We start from the raw sequence: 17,958 nt of genomic DNA on the forward strand, positions 1-17,958 counted from the left end.
CCCCCCCCCAAAAAAAACTATATAAAAAAAGAAGGGTCCTGGTGGTCAGGTTATGAAGAGACGCTCAATTAACGAGCGTCCATTTTCCTAACCTGTGGCTGTGCCCCTGGCGCCCACTGTCGAGGAGGCGCTAGGGACACGCAATTTCCACTAGCATTTCATTTTTACCTCTGCACCAGATTTAACATATTAATCGAGCGCCGGGGAGAGGTGGATCGGTGTGCGTTAAGGGAAAAGGCGCTCAATCACGAGCGAGCGCCCCTGTAACGTGCGCTGATATTGCATCGGGCCTGTCTGCTTTCTCTGTCCACCTGACCCTCCACCCTCCTTGTTCGCTTCAGGACAGAAGGAAAAGGGGTGGGGGCAACCACAGAAGGGGGAGGGTTCCCTGCAGGCTGTTTGCGAGGGGATGGGCTGGAGTAAGCAGAGACTGAAGGCAGGCCCAGTCACCCTGCAGCCTTCTTCAAAAGTTGACTTAAGATGTGTGAAAGCTTTCAGAAATGCTGATTCTGTGGCAGGTTGTCAAATATGTGGCCGCAAGCTAATTATGCAGTTTCTCTCACACCCACACAATCACAGCAGGCTAGGGGCGCTTTCTGTGCATGGTGGACCTGCCTGTGGAGATGCTGATAGAAAAAGCAAGCAGAAAAGGCACACGGCGCTTGGAGAATGGTAGGTCACAGCCTTTGAGAGAGTAAAGATTTTAAACTTAAAAGTTTTAAGTTGATGAATCCCAGGTGATGACACATGTTCAGAGGAAGATCAATCTGAAATATAAAAATCATCAAATTCTCCTTTTCCAAGCAACCCCTGTGCATGGGACTTTTCAGTAATAATACAGAATGTGCCTTATTCTGTCAAGTGAAAATCCATGTTCTCTGTTTGAGAGCACACACAGACTAAAAATTACCTAAACAAACTTGCAATTTAATTTATGCCAACAAACAAAGTTAAAAATGCAGGATCAGCGTTATGTGTTTTTGCAGTAAGCATTCATGTTAATACTTTTAACCAGAGGGATTTCTCAAACCACAAACATTTTGAACTTAAAGGGAGCTTTTTCCAGGCTGAAGATAACTTCTGTGCTCTTTGAATACACTTTCTGTGTCTCTCCTCTCCCACTGCTCTGTCCCACCTTTCTCCCTCTTGGAGAGTCTCCAGACCCCAGTGTATTGCTCTTTAGTTGGTGTTAAGGTTCCTGCTGCTTACTGTGCTCGGCTGTCTGCCGTTGAGTGCTATGTTCTTAAGATATTAAGGGGTAGATTTCAAAAGGAGCGCGTGTCCATGTGTGCACGGTTCCCGGCACACGGACACGCTGATTTTATAACTCTCAAGTTATCTGGCTAAATGCCAACTTTTGAATATGTTGGGCACTTATCCAGCTACAATTGAGCAGGATAATGTAGAGGCATTTCTGGGAGGAGTTAGGTTAGCTGGATAAGGTATCAGAGTTAGCCAGATAACATTTCTGGCCAAGTCTATCATGCCATAGACCTGTCCTAATGTTAAGCAGATAAACGTATCCGGTTATCTTGAAGATAGCTGTGTATATTCAGTAGTGCACCACTGAATATCCCTCCTTCCCGTTAACTTTGCAGTCTGGCCACGGTCTGAATATGCTCTTCCAGAATACCGAGCTCAAGTGTGAAGGATTGGATCAATGTTCCTTTTCTCTTTGTTGCCTTTTAAGGTGGAAGCTTCAAGCAGCATTGAAGAAAGCAAATATAGCTTGCTTTTTGGTGTTCTGGTCAGTGAAAACATTTTCTGTGTAACATCCATGGCCCTGATATTTAAACACATTCTTTTTTAAGAAATGTCGCGTTTTCAGCATGCAGTACAGTTGGGTTCTGGTTGGACGGGATTCCGGTTTGCTAGGAATAGTCTTAGAGGGTCTAGAACTCACCTTCAGCAAGGCTTTTGGCATATTGTGTAAAAAAATTAGACCCATGGAATATGCATAACCCATGTAACCCACTCTAGATTAGATGACCTTTTAATATCAGTGTGTTGCAGAGAATCTCAAAATTTCAGATAAGGAGCACCAAGTACATCAGATCATGTGTTAATGCTTCTCTGATAAGAACTACCCTATAAACAGGCCGATATTGTAAAGTGAGCGAGCGAGCGCCCGCTCTCCCGGCGCGCGCACAGGACACCGTAAACCAAAATATTTAAATTAGGGCCCGCGGTAAAAAGAGGCGCTAGGGACACTAGCGCGTCCCTAGCGCCTCTTTTTGGACAGGAGCGGCGGCTGTCAGCGGGTTTGACAGCCGACGCTCAATTTTGCCGGCGTCGGTTCTCGAGCCCGCTGACAGCCATGGGTTCGGGAACCGGACACCGGCAAAATTGAGCATCCGGTTTTCAACCCGCGAGCCATGGACTGATTTTACATTTTTTAATTTTTTACTGCTTTTCTGTGCAATTCCCCGCGCTGGCAGAAATTAACGCCTACCTTTGGGTAGACGCTAATTTCTGAAAGTAAAATGTGTGGCTTGGCTGCACATTTTCCTTTCTGAATCGCGCGGGAATAACTAATAGGGCCATCAACATGCATTTGCATGTTGCGGGCGCTATCAGTCTCGGGGGGGGGGGGGGGGGGGTTTGGACGCGCGTTTTCGACGCGCTATTACCCCTTAACTGAATAAGGGGTAAAGCTAGTGCGTCGAAAACGTGCGTCCAAATGCCGGTTAACAGTGCACTCCGCCGGAGCGCACTGTACTATATCGGCCTGAAAGTGAGCAGATCTTTAACCTGGAGTTTCAGACTTGGTTTTCCAAACAGGCCTGCTAAGCATGTGCTGAAGGCAGCAAAATTCTAGGAATGGCAAAATTAACAGGGAATTACAGAATGCTGCTGTGGGTCCAGGTTGCAGCAATCCGTCATTTCCTGTTAGACGATACAGTAATGTGTCCTGTTGAGGAAAGCAGTGTTATGCAGTCCATGTGGGACCGAGGAGGGTTCTTGGCAGTATCAGCCCACCCACCGGGTAAACCTTTTGAAAACCGAGACTTTTGTATACTGTAGATGTTAAGATAAAGTGATTAAAAGCACTGATGGTTCTTTGAGTTTGTGTTGCTGTCGGGATCTGTTTTGCTGTGACTGCGGCTGCCGTTTCCCACTTTCCCTCCTCTCCCGCCCCAGAAAACTGCTGCTCTGGCCTGTTGTTCCAGCCCTGTGGAACAGGGGACCATCTGTTATGTGCATCTGTACAGTGCTGCATTTATCTAGTAGCAGAAAACATGTTTAAAATCATTTCCAAGACCAACAGATAGGTCTTTTAGCACAGCTGGTCTGGACTAGGCCGGTTTTCACTGTGCACACAGATACGTACCTGCCATGGAAGTCTTAAGAGTTTAGAAAGTTGTACTGCATAAGAGTTGTTTCAGTTGTAGAACAGTTCTATTTTCCTGTTTCACCTGTTTCTTGCCTTCAAGTATATTCTTGGGGGAACAAATGCAAACGCATGTCAAATTGGGTCCTCTGGTTGCAGGGGCTTTTATCTTGCATCTTCTTCAGCCTTCCAGCAAATGACAGCCTCAACACATGTTTTCAATTTATGGGGGCCAAAGTTATAATTGTTTTTCTTCTCAAAGTTAGAGGAGAAAACTTTGAGGAATCCTAAAAGCTGCCAAATATGTAGAGGACAGCAAGGGCAAATAAAAAATGGGAAAATGGCTCAGTGGAGCAAAATCATTTGCGCATGGAAGAAAGATTTATTTTGGCTTTGTGTGGCTGCATATAAACTTTTCTTTTACTGGGGGCGTTGGATCAGTGTGCATGAGACAGGCAGTTCATAACGTCAGGCCTTCGGCTCTGGTCCGCAGTCTGAGTGCATTCCTTAGCTTTTACAACAAAAATTCGGAGGAATAAAGCTGTAGAGTGAATGTTTATACGGCTTGCAATTAACGACTCTGCTTTCTCAGAGGAAAGTCCACTTGACACGTTTAGTTATGACTTTTGGATATTTCTGTTTGATGGGTATTGTTGGTGTTTGACTAGGAGATTACAGGAGAGGAAAACACATGTGAGCAGGCATAGTCGTAAGACATTTGTTTAAATGAATGACCCGGTCTGCTGGGCCCAGCCGGGGGCGTAGGTGAACATAAAGTGCATTGTGTGATATTTTTGCCTGGATCATGAATTGAATGAGCAAACAGTATATGCTTTTCATGCTTTCATTTCTTCCCCTTCCCTATTTTTTTCTCAATTAAATTTTTATTGGCAAAAATGCTTCAGAAAAACATTGATGCAAAAATTCACATTAATCTGTCAGTTATTCACCCCCCAAAGAAACTCTCACCCCTAAACCACCACGCTCCCTTTATTAATGTCTCCAAGAATGCTGTACTCTTATCTCTGTCCCAGATTTGGAAGTCATGCTAACTCGGCCATTGCAATGACAGTCCCTGGCCAGGGACTATAAACAATGGCCCCCTCTTGGCAGCTGAATATTATGAACCCTAGGTCTTGCTATTAGGTGTCACTGTTGAGAGATGGCTGAGACATCTTCCCCCTCCAGGGGCTTTGAATGCTACCTCTGTAGCAGACGAAGCACCAACTGACCCAGGGAGCAGAGACCTGGTCTAGCAATCAAACATAGGTCCCCCAAATGGCCCCTTCTTGATGCTTTATCAAACTTTCTATGACTTGCCAACTGAAGCTGTAAAATTTGTGGAGTACAGTTATCTTAAGTATGCATTAAAAATTGTTTATAGTAAAGTAGTTGATGGTTTTTAATTGGCTATTTTCGCTTACAACAGTCAGTTGTAACTGCTGCATAAAGCAACAATTACAACGTTGAACTTCTTGCTGGGCAGACTGGATGGACTATTAGGTGTCGCTGTTGAGAGATGGCTGAGACATCTTCCCCCTCCAGGGGGGTCTTTATCTGCCATCATTTACTATGTTACGTCACTTTCAAGTTTCTATAAACTTTGACTGGCAGACTGAGCATGCCCATCCTGCTGCTATCAGCGCGAGGTCCCCTTTCAGTCTCTTCTTTTCCACGGTGCAGTAGCCTCACGGTGGTGGAGCTCCAAATCCTTGAAATCGCTTTCCATCTTTTTTCAGGGATTTTTTTTCTGCATCTGGTCTCCCTTCGCGTTCGGTTCCTCCATTCAGTAGGTACCCTTTGCTTTTGCCTTCGTTCTTCGCGGTTGATTCCTGACTTTCTCACCGTCATCGACTGCGCGCTGGCCTCTTTTTTTCAATGACGTCATCAGGTTTTCGACTGTGCCCCCAGTGCCCACGGACCATGTCCATCACAGATCCAAATGAGGTGTGTATCCTCTGCCTGGGGGCCTCGCACAACATGCGGGGGTGTCGTTTGTGTGACCAAATGACCCTCAAAGGGCGTCGAGTGTGCCTGGACAAAATGGAGAAGCTCTTTGGCTCTCCAAAACCTTCTACTTCGGCTTCGGTATCCTCAACACCCAAAGACCGCGGGGAACCATCCCCGTCTCTTCCCCTGGCAGTCCCGCTCTCCAGTACCCCTAAGGATCGGGGAGAGGGAGATCAATCCTCTGTGGTCTCTCCCCTCCTCCTAACCTCGGGGTCATCTTCCTCGGCGCCGGGGAAAAACCAGGCCGGGTGCCAGAAATCCAGGAAGCATAGACACTCGCACGGTTCCAGTTCTGGTGCTGCATAGGCAGCTGCCAAGCCGCCATCGAAGCGGCACTGGCCACCGGAGGCCTCATCCTCCGGTGCCCCCCCCCGGTAGCTCAAGGCATTCCCCACCGGCAACTGTGCTGGGTGCCGTGCCAAGGCAGGTATGGTTTCCTCTACTCCAGGACCTGTCTGTGAATGCATCGGTCCCACTGGGGACGGCTCCCGACCTCAGATCGCAGAACCAGGGCACCCTGCGCTATCTGAACCTCTGGGTCCTGGCCCTCATGGAGCGATGTTGAGCGCATGATCCTCCGGCCCTTGCAGCTCTCGGATGGTGTCTTCAGGGTCTTGATTGAATCCCGGAAACCTTCCACCCGGAAATCTTACAGCTTGAAGGTGGAAGCATTTCTCACCTCGTGCGGCGGCCACGGACTGGACCCTTTCTCCTGTCCACTCCCCCATCTACTGGATTATCTTTGATACCTGTCCGAGTCTGGCCTCCAAACCAGCTTGGTCCGAGTCACCTCAGGGTCTCAAGCGCCTACCACCAAGGTATCGCCAGGGTGCCCATCTCAGTTCAGCCACTGGTTGGGTGCTTCATGCAGGGCCTTGTTCAGCTGAAGCCCCCACTTCGCCTGCCAGCAACCCCATGAGATCTAAATGTTGTCCTGGCAAGGCTCAAGCAGCGTATGTTCAAGCCTCTCAAATCCTGTGACCTGAAGCTCCTCACCTGGAAAGTTCTGTTCCTGGTGGCAATCACCTTCCGCTCGCAGGGTCAGTGAGATCCAGGCCCTGGTCACATACACTCCCTACAAGAAATTCTTTCATGATTGTGTGGTTCTGCGCATGCATCCGAAATTTCTGCAGAAGGTGGTGACTGCTTTCCACATCAACCAGTCAATCATCCTTCCCATTTTTCCCACGGCCTCATTCCCACCCGGGGGAACATGCTCTACACACCCTGGACTGCAAGCAGGTGCTTGCTTTCTACTTGGACCGTACAGCCAACCATAGACAGTCCACCCAGCTCTGTGTCTTTTGACACCAGTAGGCTGGGAGCAGCAGTGGGGTAGCAGACCCTATCCTACGGGGTAGCGGATTGCATTGCCTTCTGCTACGAGCAGGCAGGCCTCCAGCTGGCATGCTATGGCGGCATCAGTGGCCCTGTTGCTGAAATCTGCAGGTCCACAACATGGAGTTCTCTCCACACTTTCGCGGCTCACTACAGCCTTGACAGGGATAGTCGCTAGGACAGCGCTTTTGGCCAGTCTGTCTTCCGCAATCTATTGCAATCCTGAACCCAACTGTTTTCATCGTGCTCAGTAGGACCAGACCGCCCTTGTTTTCCCACAGCGCCGCAGTTGTGTTGTGCCCGTTGGCACCTTGTTCAGCTACTGTGGGTCTCTCTGGTCGAATGGGGCAGTCTGGAGCTCTGTAATCACCCACATGTGAGGACTACATTCTGCTTGTCCTAGGAGAAAGTGCAGTTGCTTACCTGTAACAGGTATTCTCTTAGAACAGCAGGATATTAGTCCTCAGGAATCCCGCCCGCCTCCCCACGACGTTGGGTTCACCTTTGGTTTTTTATTTTTCTCACTCGTAGTTTTTGCTATGTTACGGGACTAAAGGGGGACATCGCGTGGACGCTCGGATAGCAGCAGGCTGGGCATGCTCAGTATGCCAGTCAGTTTCCCGTGCCAGGATGATATCACCCACATGTGAAGACTAACATCCTGCTGTCCTAGGAGAACACCTGTTATAGGTAAGCAACTGTGCTTTCTTGCATATTGCAATGCCAGTGTTAATGTCCTTTTATAACACATTAGAAAACTGTAATTTATCACGTGGTATTCAATAATTATTGATTCATTTTCTTCACACTTGTGATTTTCTTCTTATTAATGTATTAAATCAGTGTAGCAAATCAAACAACAAATCCTATCAAATTTCTCCTCTATGCACACACACAGCAGATCTCCTCTTTAAAGAAAACAGAGGTCATCATACATGGAAATAAACTGCTAGCACAACCCCGGGTCTTGTTGATTTTCCCAATATAATCATTGGTCTTTTATATTCATTACAATTTTTGAACATTTTTGTCCTAAACAATGCAATAAAAATGTACTTATTCACCCTTATTTGTAAGTCTTCAGTGAAGAATTTCAAAGACTATCTTCAAAGGTTAAATTTTGGGACTTTCAGTGATCTTCTTCAGAACATAACCCGACATAGAAACCAGTGCAAGACTCTGTTCTGCTAGTAGTTGGTTCTCCACATGATGGTTTGCTTTCTTGAAAGAAGAGATTTGCTAGGTATGTACATAGAGAAGGTGGAATTTGGTAGAATTTGTTGTTTGGTTTGATATTTTGAACTTCCTTCCTGCATAGGTTTATATTACATAAGGGTATTGTTAGATCAGTGTAGCTCATATTATATCAGTTACAGCAATGTGCACATTTCTGGGTGAAAGCAAGCATAGGAAACACATTACAATGTAGAATTTAAAAAGAAGATATGCATGTCTTATTGCCTAGCTCAGTTGATAGTAAAGCTTAGTCCCAAACAAATTGTGTTCTAGTTTGCTTTAAAGAAACTGAAAGAATTTGTTTTTTTCTCTGACTGCTGTCCAATAGTGAGGTTAAAATATTCAGTCCATAAAGATAAAAAGAATGAAACCCATAGTAGAGCCATTTGGAGAAATAAGTTTTTTTGCCTTGATATCGTGCATCTGTTGTGTGTTACTCTGTTTACACCATGTTTCATAGTATGATCTCATTTTGTAATCAAGACCTGCGTATCTCCTTGTGATGATGCTGTGCATGTTGAGGTTTCCAAATTAAAGCTTATAAAATATATGTAGATTAAATCTGTTCATTATGGAAACCAGAGGCAATGCTGATTGCTGACTCCTGCTGGTACAAAGTGACTGCTGGATCGGCTCATCCAATAGCAGTTTGTCTAACTGGCTCATGACAGTCCAGCAGGTACATGGCATCCTGTGGGACACATGCTCCAGTAAAGAAAACAAAGCTAATAAGTATCTTTTTAATTCAACTTTGGATGAAATGGCAGTGAACCATTGTCCAGACCTGGCAATAGAGAGCATCTTGTGCTGTTTAATGGTTCACAATTTAAAATTCCCTGTGCATTGTGAAAAATAAAGGTCCATACTGTTGCCACTGACTGCTTTGTTGCTGGCAAAAATGGAGCTTCCACCAGCATTAGAGATCATTTTAAATGTGTGCCAGCTCATTGGTCACTTGGATATAAAACTTATTTTCTAGCCAGATGAGTACTTTCAACTGGTTGGACAGCAAACAGACTTGCATTTTAAGCATAGGAGTCCCCTTTTATTAACTTGCAGCTTTGAAGATTTGGATTTAATTATTCACTTTTCTTCTAGGACAAGCAGGATGGTAGTTCTCACACATAGGTGACATCATCAGATGGAGCCCAGCATGGAAAACTTCTGTCAAAGTGTATAGTTTTGACTGGCACACTGAGCATGCCACTATCCATGCGCCATGCGGGGTCCCTTTTCAGTCTTTCTTTTTCTGCAAGGCTTTTACATCGCTGTTGTTGAGCTCGTGGTTCTTTTCATGAAAAACTATATCTTTTTCCTCCTTCCCAGTCGTGCTGGGTCCCTCTGTCTCCTGGGGTTCATGGCTAGGCATTGCGGTAATTTTTTTCACATTGTTTGCGGTCGATTACCAAAGGGCCGTTCCCCAGTATCCACTGGCCATCGACCACGCACCAAATTCTTTTTCCTGTGGCATTGTCCGGTTTTCACAGATGCCCCCAGTGCCCTCGTACCATGTCCATCACGGACCCCCATGAGGTCTGTATTTTGTGCCTGGGAGCATCGCACGATGTCCGAGGATGCACCTTCTGTGCCCAGATGACTCTGAAGGCTGTCGCGCGCATCTCAATAAGATGAATAAACCTTTTGGCGCCAAAGGTCAGAGCCCTCAATGTTGGCATTGGAGCATCGACATCCCGGGGATGAGTCTGCGCACCCTGCTCCTGTATTATCTTCTCCACCACCAAAGTCTCTGATGGAACTGGGTGCGGGGATCATCTGCTCTCTATTTACTCTTGTTCCAGGTCTGGATCTTCACTGTCACCCTTGGCTCCGGGAAGGACCGGGCTGAGCATCGGGAGAAATCAAGGGAAACATTGCCATCTTCCCATGGCCCCAAGCTTGGGAAGGCATTGGCAGCATCCAAGTTGCTCCCAAAGTGGCCTCGTTCCAAGGCAGCCCCACCCTCCCTTGAGACCAAAGGCCTGAGGCGAACTCCACTGGCTTTGATGGTGGGCACCAATTCCTCTCGGGGCTCCGAAGGGGATTTTGTTCCGCTGCCGCCTCCTCAAACTGTCCTCTCATCATCAGCATTCGAGGAAGAGTTGGAGTGCCTTTTACGGTTGGCAGCCGGTCGAGCCCTACAAGGCATCGAACCACCAGTTTCTTGGGGGGGGGGACCGCCGCCGGAACTGGCTCCATCAATGCTCACTCCCTTGCTTTGAGCATTTGGATTTGCTGCTTGGAGCATTACTGATGCAGCCATTTTCCGTACCCTGGCCGTCCTTGATGCTGCATGGGATGCCGAAGCAGCCTCTACCGGAAACTATTCTGGTGGCCGATTCCTCCTATGAAGAAGGACTATCTGGTTCAGTGCTGATTCCCTCTGTGCTTCTGGTGCCTGTGGGGCCACAGATGCCAGTGCACCCTTCAGTGCCCACTGCGACACTGGTGCCATCGCCCATACCTTTGGGGCTCCCAGTGCCTTCGGGGTCTAGGTCTAGATATAGTGTAGGGGCCCTGGTGTACCTGAGTGCTTTAAGTGAGGAGGAAGTCCCCTATGATCCTTGGAGGAGGGGGGAGGGGGTCCTCAGAAGACTCTGAGGACCTTCCCTCAGAAGACTCTGAGGACCTTCCCTCTGAGCCCTTGCCTCTGGAGGAAAGAGGCAAGTTTCCACCGGAAGACCTGACATTTGCCAGTTTTGTGAGGGCTATGTCAGAGTCCGTGCCCTTCCAACTTTTAACCGAACAGGACTCCAGACAATGGAATGCTGGAAATGCTACAATTTGTGGATGATCCTAAGGAAGTCGTAGCAGTGCCAGTGCACAACATCTTCAAGGATCTGTTCATCCATTTGTGGGAGCACCCCATTTCGGCCCCCCCCCCCAGTGAAAGACCGACACTGTTTACTTGGTGCAGTCTACCATGGGGTTTGAATGCTGCCATCTTCCACATCAGTCTGTGGTGGTGGAATCCGCTCTCAAGAGGGCTAAGAGGGCATAGATCCATGCTTCGGCTCCTCCAGGTTGTAATCACAGGACCCTGGTTGCCTTAGGTCAGAAAGTCTTCCAGGGGTCCCTTGCTGGCGGCCCCGATAGTATGTTACCAATTGTATATGGGTCAGTACTCCAGGAACCTCTAGAAACAGGTTCAAGATCTGCTGGAATGCTTCCCACAACAGCTTCAGGAGGATTTCCTGAAAGTGATTCAGCAAGGATTGGAATGTGACAAGCACGAGGTCCACTCTGCTTATGATGTCTTCAAAACGGTGAGGGTAGTGGCTGCAGGTATAGGCGCCCGCTGCCTGGCCTGGCTTCGGGCCTCGGATCTCCAGCCAGAAGTGCAGGAGCACATTGCGGACCTCCCTTGTACTGGCGAAAATCTCTTTGGGGATAAAATCAAGGAAGCAGTGGCACAGCTGAAGGATTATCACGAAACCCTCCAGCACCTGTCGGCCAGCACTTCTGACCCTCAGTCCTCTGGCAAGAAGCCATTAAGGCAGGGTTCGAGATGGCTCTTTTACACCCAAGGAAATATCCTCCAGCAGGTAGAGCAAGGTTGCAGCGTGCTTACGCCTAGGACACGCATGCAACAGCCGTGTGCCCCTTAGCCACAACCAGCCCCGCCACAGGGTTTTGACTGGTAGGGAGGAGTTTAAGCCAGCAGCCTGTCCCCATGATGAATGACCCTCTGGTTGGAAGCCACTTGTGGATTTTTGCACACCGCTGGTGGGCAATCACTTCGGACCAGTGGGTCCTATCCATCGTTCATCAAGAGTACAGACTAAACTTCCAAAGGGTCCCCCGAAATCCCCTCCATGCCCCTTATGAGGGTGTTTGCGAATCAGCAGATACTGTGAGTAGAGCTGTCCACCCTGTCGAGCCTGTATCGCTAAATCAGCGAGGCAATGGGTTCTACTCCAGGTACTTTCTAAGGATGTGCATTCGTTTTGAACGAATGCGCAATCCGCAACGTATAGGTCCCTATTCGTTGCATTTGTGGGGTTCCGAAACGTATGGCGAACCCCCACTAATGCAACGTATCAGTAACGAATAAAACCCCCACCCTCCTGACCCCCCCAAGACTTGCCAAAAGTCCCTGGTAGTCCAGCGGGGGTCCTGGAGCGATCTCATGCACTCGGGCCGTCGGCTGCTGGTATTCAAAATGGCGCCAATAGCCTTTGTCCTTACTATGTCACAGGGGCTACCGGTGCCATTGGTTGGCCCCTGTTACATGGTAGGAGCACAAGACAGCGCCAGCCGTCCATTGCTCTTACCATGTGACAGGGGCCAACCAATAGCACCGGTAGCCCCTGTGACATAGTGAGGGCAAAGGCTATCCATTTTGAATACCGGCAGCCGATGGCCTGAGTGCAGGAGAATGCTCCAGGACCCCCGCTGGACCACGAGGGACTTTTGGCAAGTCTTGGGAGGGTCAGGAGGGTGGGGGTTGTAGTTAATTAAATTGGGTTGGGATGGGGTTTTGGTTTTTTTTACTTTAATGGAAGCGAATACCATACGCAACTAATGGACGAATCGGGGACTCCCGAAAACGGATGTAACGGATTTGGGTCCCAACGAATACGAATACCGACTCGAACGTATCTGTCCCTGCTGCACATCCTTAGTACATTCTGATTCCCAAGAAAACAGGAGGCCTCTGTCCTATCTTGGACCTGAGAGCTTTGAACAGATTCCTTTCAAGGGAATGGTTCAAAATGGTTTCACTTGGGGCCCTGATCTCTCTCGTCTTAAAGGATGTTGTATGCTCAGTAGTCTCTCTGGTGCTCTCCAAAGAGGTTAAGGACATTGTGATCTCTGCTCAGAAGCTGTCCACAAGAAAAGGATACAGTTTTAAATGGAAGCGCCTTTCTTTGTGGTGTCAGACAGGATCCCTGGACCCACTTGGCTGTGATCCTAAGGATCTGCTTAAGTACTTATTCTTCTTATCTTCATTGGGTCTCAGCACTTCGGTGAAAGTACACCTTATTGCTTTAGCTACATATCACCCTAAGGTGAAGAGTAAGCCAATCTCTGTTCATCCCTTGGTTTCCAAGCTAACAATAAGTTTGTCACAAAGCCACCAGTTTCTAAAAAACTATCCGTGCCCTGGGACCTCATTGGCATCTTGGCAGAGCTGATGAAGCTCTCTTATGAGCTGTTAGAGTTGACATCACTGAAGTTTCTCATGTGAAAGTGGTGTTTCTTGTAACTGTCATTTCAGCCAGATGAGTCAGCAAACTTCAGGCTTTGGTTTCCATAATAGTGTGGTGCTCTGCACTTAAGTTTCTTTCCAAAATGGTTTCTGCCTTTTAACTGAATCAAGTGATAGTTTTGTTTGCACTCTTTCCAAGATCTCATGCTCATAGAGGAGATAAGGCCCTTCACCCTTTGGGCTTCAAAAGAACTCTAGCTTTCTACATGAAGAGAACACAGTATCATCATCAGGCTTCTCAACTATTCATATCCTGTGATCCCAATAGAATGGCCGTAGCAGTTGGCATACATACTACAGTATTTTCAATTGGCTAGTGAACTGTATTACATATTGCTATGCCTGGCTGATCTACAGATTACAGACTCTATCAAAACGTACTTAAAGGGCTATTAACTGATGATTTATTTAGAATGATTCTATGGGTCATACTCTATTAGATTATTGCAGTGGTTTGTATATCGGGTTGCCACAAAAGCTTTGCAATTGATTCAGCATTTGGCAGCTCGTGTGCTGTCTGGAGTGGATCATACAGACCATACCACTCCTGCAATGCACAGCCTTTACTGGCTCCCTATTGGAATGAGAAACAGATTTAAAATTGTTTTGGTTCACAGATTTGTATCGAGTGAATCCCTTTGCTGCTTGGCCAGTAAGCTGCAGATATATATCCCACAGCGCAAACTATGATCTTCAAGTGTTCAGCTGTTGACTTATCTGTAATTTGTAATCCTGTATTGAAAGTTAACACGTTCTGTTGTTTTTTCATATCTTGCATAAGTTGAAGGCATTATATTTTCTTGAAGCATATGGCGACACTGAATATTTTAGGATTTTACAATATTTTAATTACTTGGCTATATGCATTTTGGTTATGTTTTTGATGTTTGTATCAATAATGCACTCTGCTCTGAAAAATATGGAAGTCGTGGATAAGTCTTTTAAATAAATAATTAAAATAAAATAAAACTCATCAGGTCAGAGCATTGACTACATTAGTGGCTCATACCATTGAAGACATCTGTAAAGCTTCGTTTATTTATTTATTTGCCTGTGCTTATATTCCACATTTGTTACCAAAAATTGTTTGAAGCGCATTGCAACAATAAAATAATCAAATACAATAAAAATTTAAAAACTAATTAAACATAAGTTATAACTAAATCATTTAAATGCAGCTTTACCCCCAGAGATGGAAAGCAATTGATGGTTTATAGCACGCAAATTCCATTGGGGATAACACAACTCTACTAAAACTTTCATATAAGTAAGACATTCTTCATAAATAATTAGGTGGACTAATGTTAAAATTTTAAAATGAATCTGAAATTCAATCAGCAGTCAATGAAGCTGCTGCATCAAAATTGGCGAGATATGATTGGACTCGGTAACCCAAGATCACCATTCATTAAACTCTGCAATGCCCTCAAATAGCAACCCCTTACTCTGGACAATCTCTCAAAGACTGGCAATAACTTTGGACAAGCAATTTTGCACAGTCTGTTTGCTCAGTACTCTACTTTCAACAGGGAGCTGGGTTGCTTATTCAGTAAGAGCTACATAGTGCAGCCCTCAGCTTAGGACTCCCAACATGTCTTGGCTAATTCAGCCTCGCTTGTTGACTGAGAAAGCTACTATAAACAGTGGTCTCCGAAGATAACAGGGTGAGTTAGCCGTGCTTAATACCTGCCCCCCTTCCCTGGAGAGTCAACTACCTAGCTAAAGACAAGCTCTACAAAATGGACTGAAGGGCTCATGAGGCAACACATTCGCGGGAACTCCTGCGCATGCTTAGTAATAAAAACTAGACTCAGCTAGAGAGACGGGTCCATTTGGTTGCATTTATTATACTGTCTATTGAGAACAGCATTTGCGGTGAGCGAACATGATTTTCTTAGTATGAATGTTTTCAGAGCTGGTGGAAAAAGACAAATGTGGACAATAAAGGGGTTACATTATTCAGCCAGAAGCATTTGATCTCTCTCTGTTTTCTAGAATCTGGGAGGTTAGAGCAGCAACTCGAGGAGGCCAGTTCTACAAGACGAGAATTTGAGGACATTTCCAGACAAGTCAAAGCTTTTGAGAAACAAATTAAAATACTGAAGCAGGAGAAGGAAGACCTTAGCAAGGTAAAATCATTTGTTTTGGCAATTGTCTACATTAAAACATGAAATATATGTTGGAAAGTTTCTGAATAGATCCCTTAAGGTCAAGAACTGGTTATTTTGACCATTCTGTTCAGTAGCAGAAATTTGCGTTGAGGTCAGCTGAGCATCCATACCTACTCGGACACTTGTGTTCGACCTGCTGTATGTTTGTATCAGAAGTAGTCTTTCCTGAAGCTCAAAGATTGAAACAGAGCTCTCGACCAGTCAGATTGCTAAATGTCTCTGTTTGATGTAGTCTTACAAGCATTAGAGTTAAGCTTCTGCAGGACCTGATCTTACAATAAAACAAGTGGAGCTGGAGGAACAGGAATTATTTCTGCTGAGTATATTCCTGAATAAAAAGCACCATACTCATCAAAAGGCATTAGCGATATATAAAAAAAACCCTCTCACTTTTATGAAGTCAGACAGTAAAACCCTGTAAGATCAGAGAAGGGACTTGTACGCATACATAGCTGGTTAAAAAGCCCAGGAATGCATTTTCAGAATGCTTCCTCATTCCCTCTGGCTGAATTTATAAGATGTTGATAGTTTTATGAGAACTACTGTTACCATGACTGGTATCACCTCACATCCCTTGGTACTTCCTCCAAGACTTTATTTATTTATTTATTTTTATTAAGAAGGAAGTGATGACAGAATACATATAATATATGTGGTATCGTATACCAATGTCAGAGAGAAAGCAGAGGTGAAAAATGTGTTGTCTAATCTCAGAGTCATGTGTAACCAAGAGAACTGGCTTGAAAAAAGAAGTTTCTAATGTGATGGTTAGTCAGAATAACTGTGCTCGGATTGTCTAACACCAGGAAGGGGTGAAGAGTTGCAATGAAAGGAATTTATTACTAAGAGGGACACTATTTCTTCAGAGACTTATTTGGTTATGTTTATTACTGTAATTACAATATGTTCGATATCTCAAAACCTCCTTATTAAAAAATTCTGTTCACTTTGTAAACCGTTATGATGGCTTCCCGAATAATGGTATATAAAACTCTTCAAATAAATAAATAAATAAGAGTTGCAATGAAAGGAATTTATTACTAAGAGGGACACTTTTAATTCCAGTCTATCGACATATTGCTTTGTTACTAGGATTTGCTATTCTAGCTTGGAATACCTATAGTTATTTTTCTGTCTTTCGCTTGTACTGAATTTTTTCTGTTTGAGTTGCCAAATGGCAATAAGCAAAAGCATTTCTGTCACCAGCTTAGGAGAGTTTCATATCTTATTAAAAGCACAAGAAACTAGATTTATGTGCCTCCCTTAACCTGCTTTAAGGTTCTTATTTTCTAAACAAGATAAAACAAAAAAGTGTTTTTTTTCAGAAGGTTTATTAAATTTTTTTTCTGCTTTATGATGTGGTTTTAAAATCCAGGATATGCTGGATTCTAATGAGAGACTGAAGGCGCAAGCCAAAGAGCTGAAGGAGGCGCAGAGTCAGCGGAAGCTAGCCATGCAGGAGTTTTCTGAGATGAACGAGCGCTTGACAGACCTGCGCTCCCAGAAGCAGAAGTTTGTCCGCCACCTCCGAGACAAGGAGGAGGAGATGGAAGCGGTGACGCAGAAAATCGAGAGCTTCCGGCAGGACCTACGGAGAGCAGAGAGAGCCAAAAAGGAAGTGAGTACTCTGAATAGCTTTCTGCTCTTCAGCTGGAAGCTATCCTCGTGTGCTTTTGGAGTCAGGTAGGAGGGTGGGTGCTGCGCTGGTTTGGCTATAGGCATGCTCTCTTGCTTGTTGCTGAAACTTGTAGCTGCCAAATGCTGCCAACCTGCAGGAGTGAAGTTCAGAAACGTTTACTCTTAAGGTGCATTAACATCGGACAGTTAAGACAGCCTCAACACCAGGCGTCACGCGCTGGGCGTCGCGCGCCGAAGGGGCGCGACAAAGGGGCTCTCCCGTTTGTGCACCCCTTCGTGCAAACCTTTGTGTATATGTAAAAATTTATTTTTATGTTTCCTTTGTTAACTAAGCTGTTTCATTGTATTCGACTAAGGAATTTTTTCCTGCTTTTTCTGTTTCACTGTAAACCGGCATGATTTGCATTTAATGCAAGAATGTCGGTATATAAAAGTTAAAAATAAATAAATAAATAAATTTAATTGTGCCACATTGTTGAATGATGAGAAACCAAAGAAGTGAGCAAGAGTCATTCTGTTAGATGCACTAGTCTCATATTGATTTCTTTTTTTTTGTTTCAGTTCAGATATCCTCCTTTCTTTTTCTTCCTTCTTCTTTGAGTCTCCTTTATTTTTCGCTTACACGCCTTTAGGATTCTGAGGCTAATGAGGACCATCTTTGCAGCCTCCAGTTATTCCCTAGCTGCCACTATGCTGCATGGCCCAGCCTCCTGAACCAAGTATTTCCCAGTGTGGCAGTGCCCTGCTGCAATCATTGGTAGTCACGCCCAGGAACTATGAAAATTGCTTCACGCAGCAGTAGCTAAGTCCGGAATCATTTGAATCTCCTGATTGGCCGTTTGTGATACTAAAGGCACCATCAAGCCCACGGTGGCATCTCCTTTTTCAGTTGGGAGACTTTCATCTCAAAGATTTTGCATACTTATTCCCTTTCATTGATGGAAAATATAGGTCTACCTGTAAAGCAGGTCTGTAAGTTGCAGGTGATGCAGATTACAGGAAACATGGAGGAAGAGAGAGCAATG

The 17,958-nt window shown here is 45.5% G+C and overlaps 1 protein-coding gene across 3 annotated transcripts in view; it reads left to right on the forward strand.

Annotated features, from left to right (window-relative positions):
• CDC42BPA (CDC42 binding protein kinase alpha) overlaps positions 1-17,958 on the forward strand; it is a 563,297-nt gene that overhangs the window by 350,337 nt on the left and 195,002 nt on the right. For all 3 annotated transcript variants that reach the window (XM_029593037.1, XM_029593036.1, XM_029593038.1), the window contains exons 12-13: positions 15,120-15,253; positions 16,671-16,913. In XM_029593037.1, the coding sequence (XP_029448897.1) occupies positions 15,120-15,253; positions 16,671-16,913 (377 nt within the window). The remainder of the gene's footprint in view (positions 1-15,119; positions 15,254-16,670; positions 16,914-17,958) is intronic.

Source organism: Rhinatrema bivittatum, chromosome 3 (genome assembly GCF_901001135.1).
Source record: "Rhinatrema bivittatum chromosome 3, aRhiBiv1.1, whole genome shotgun sequence".
NCBI classification, from domain to species: Eukaryota; Metazoa; Chordata; class Amphibia; order Gymnophiona; family Rhinatrematidae; genus Rhinatrema; species Rhinatrema bivittatum.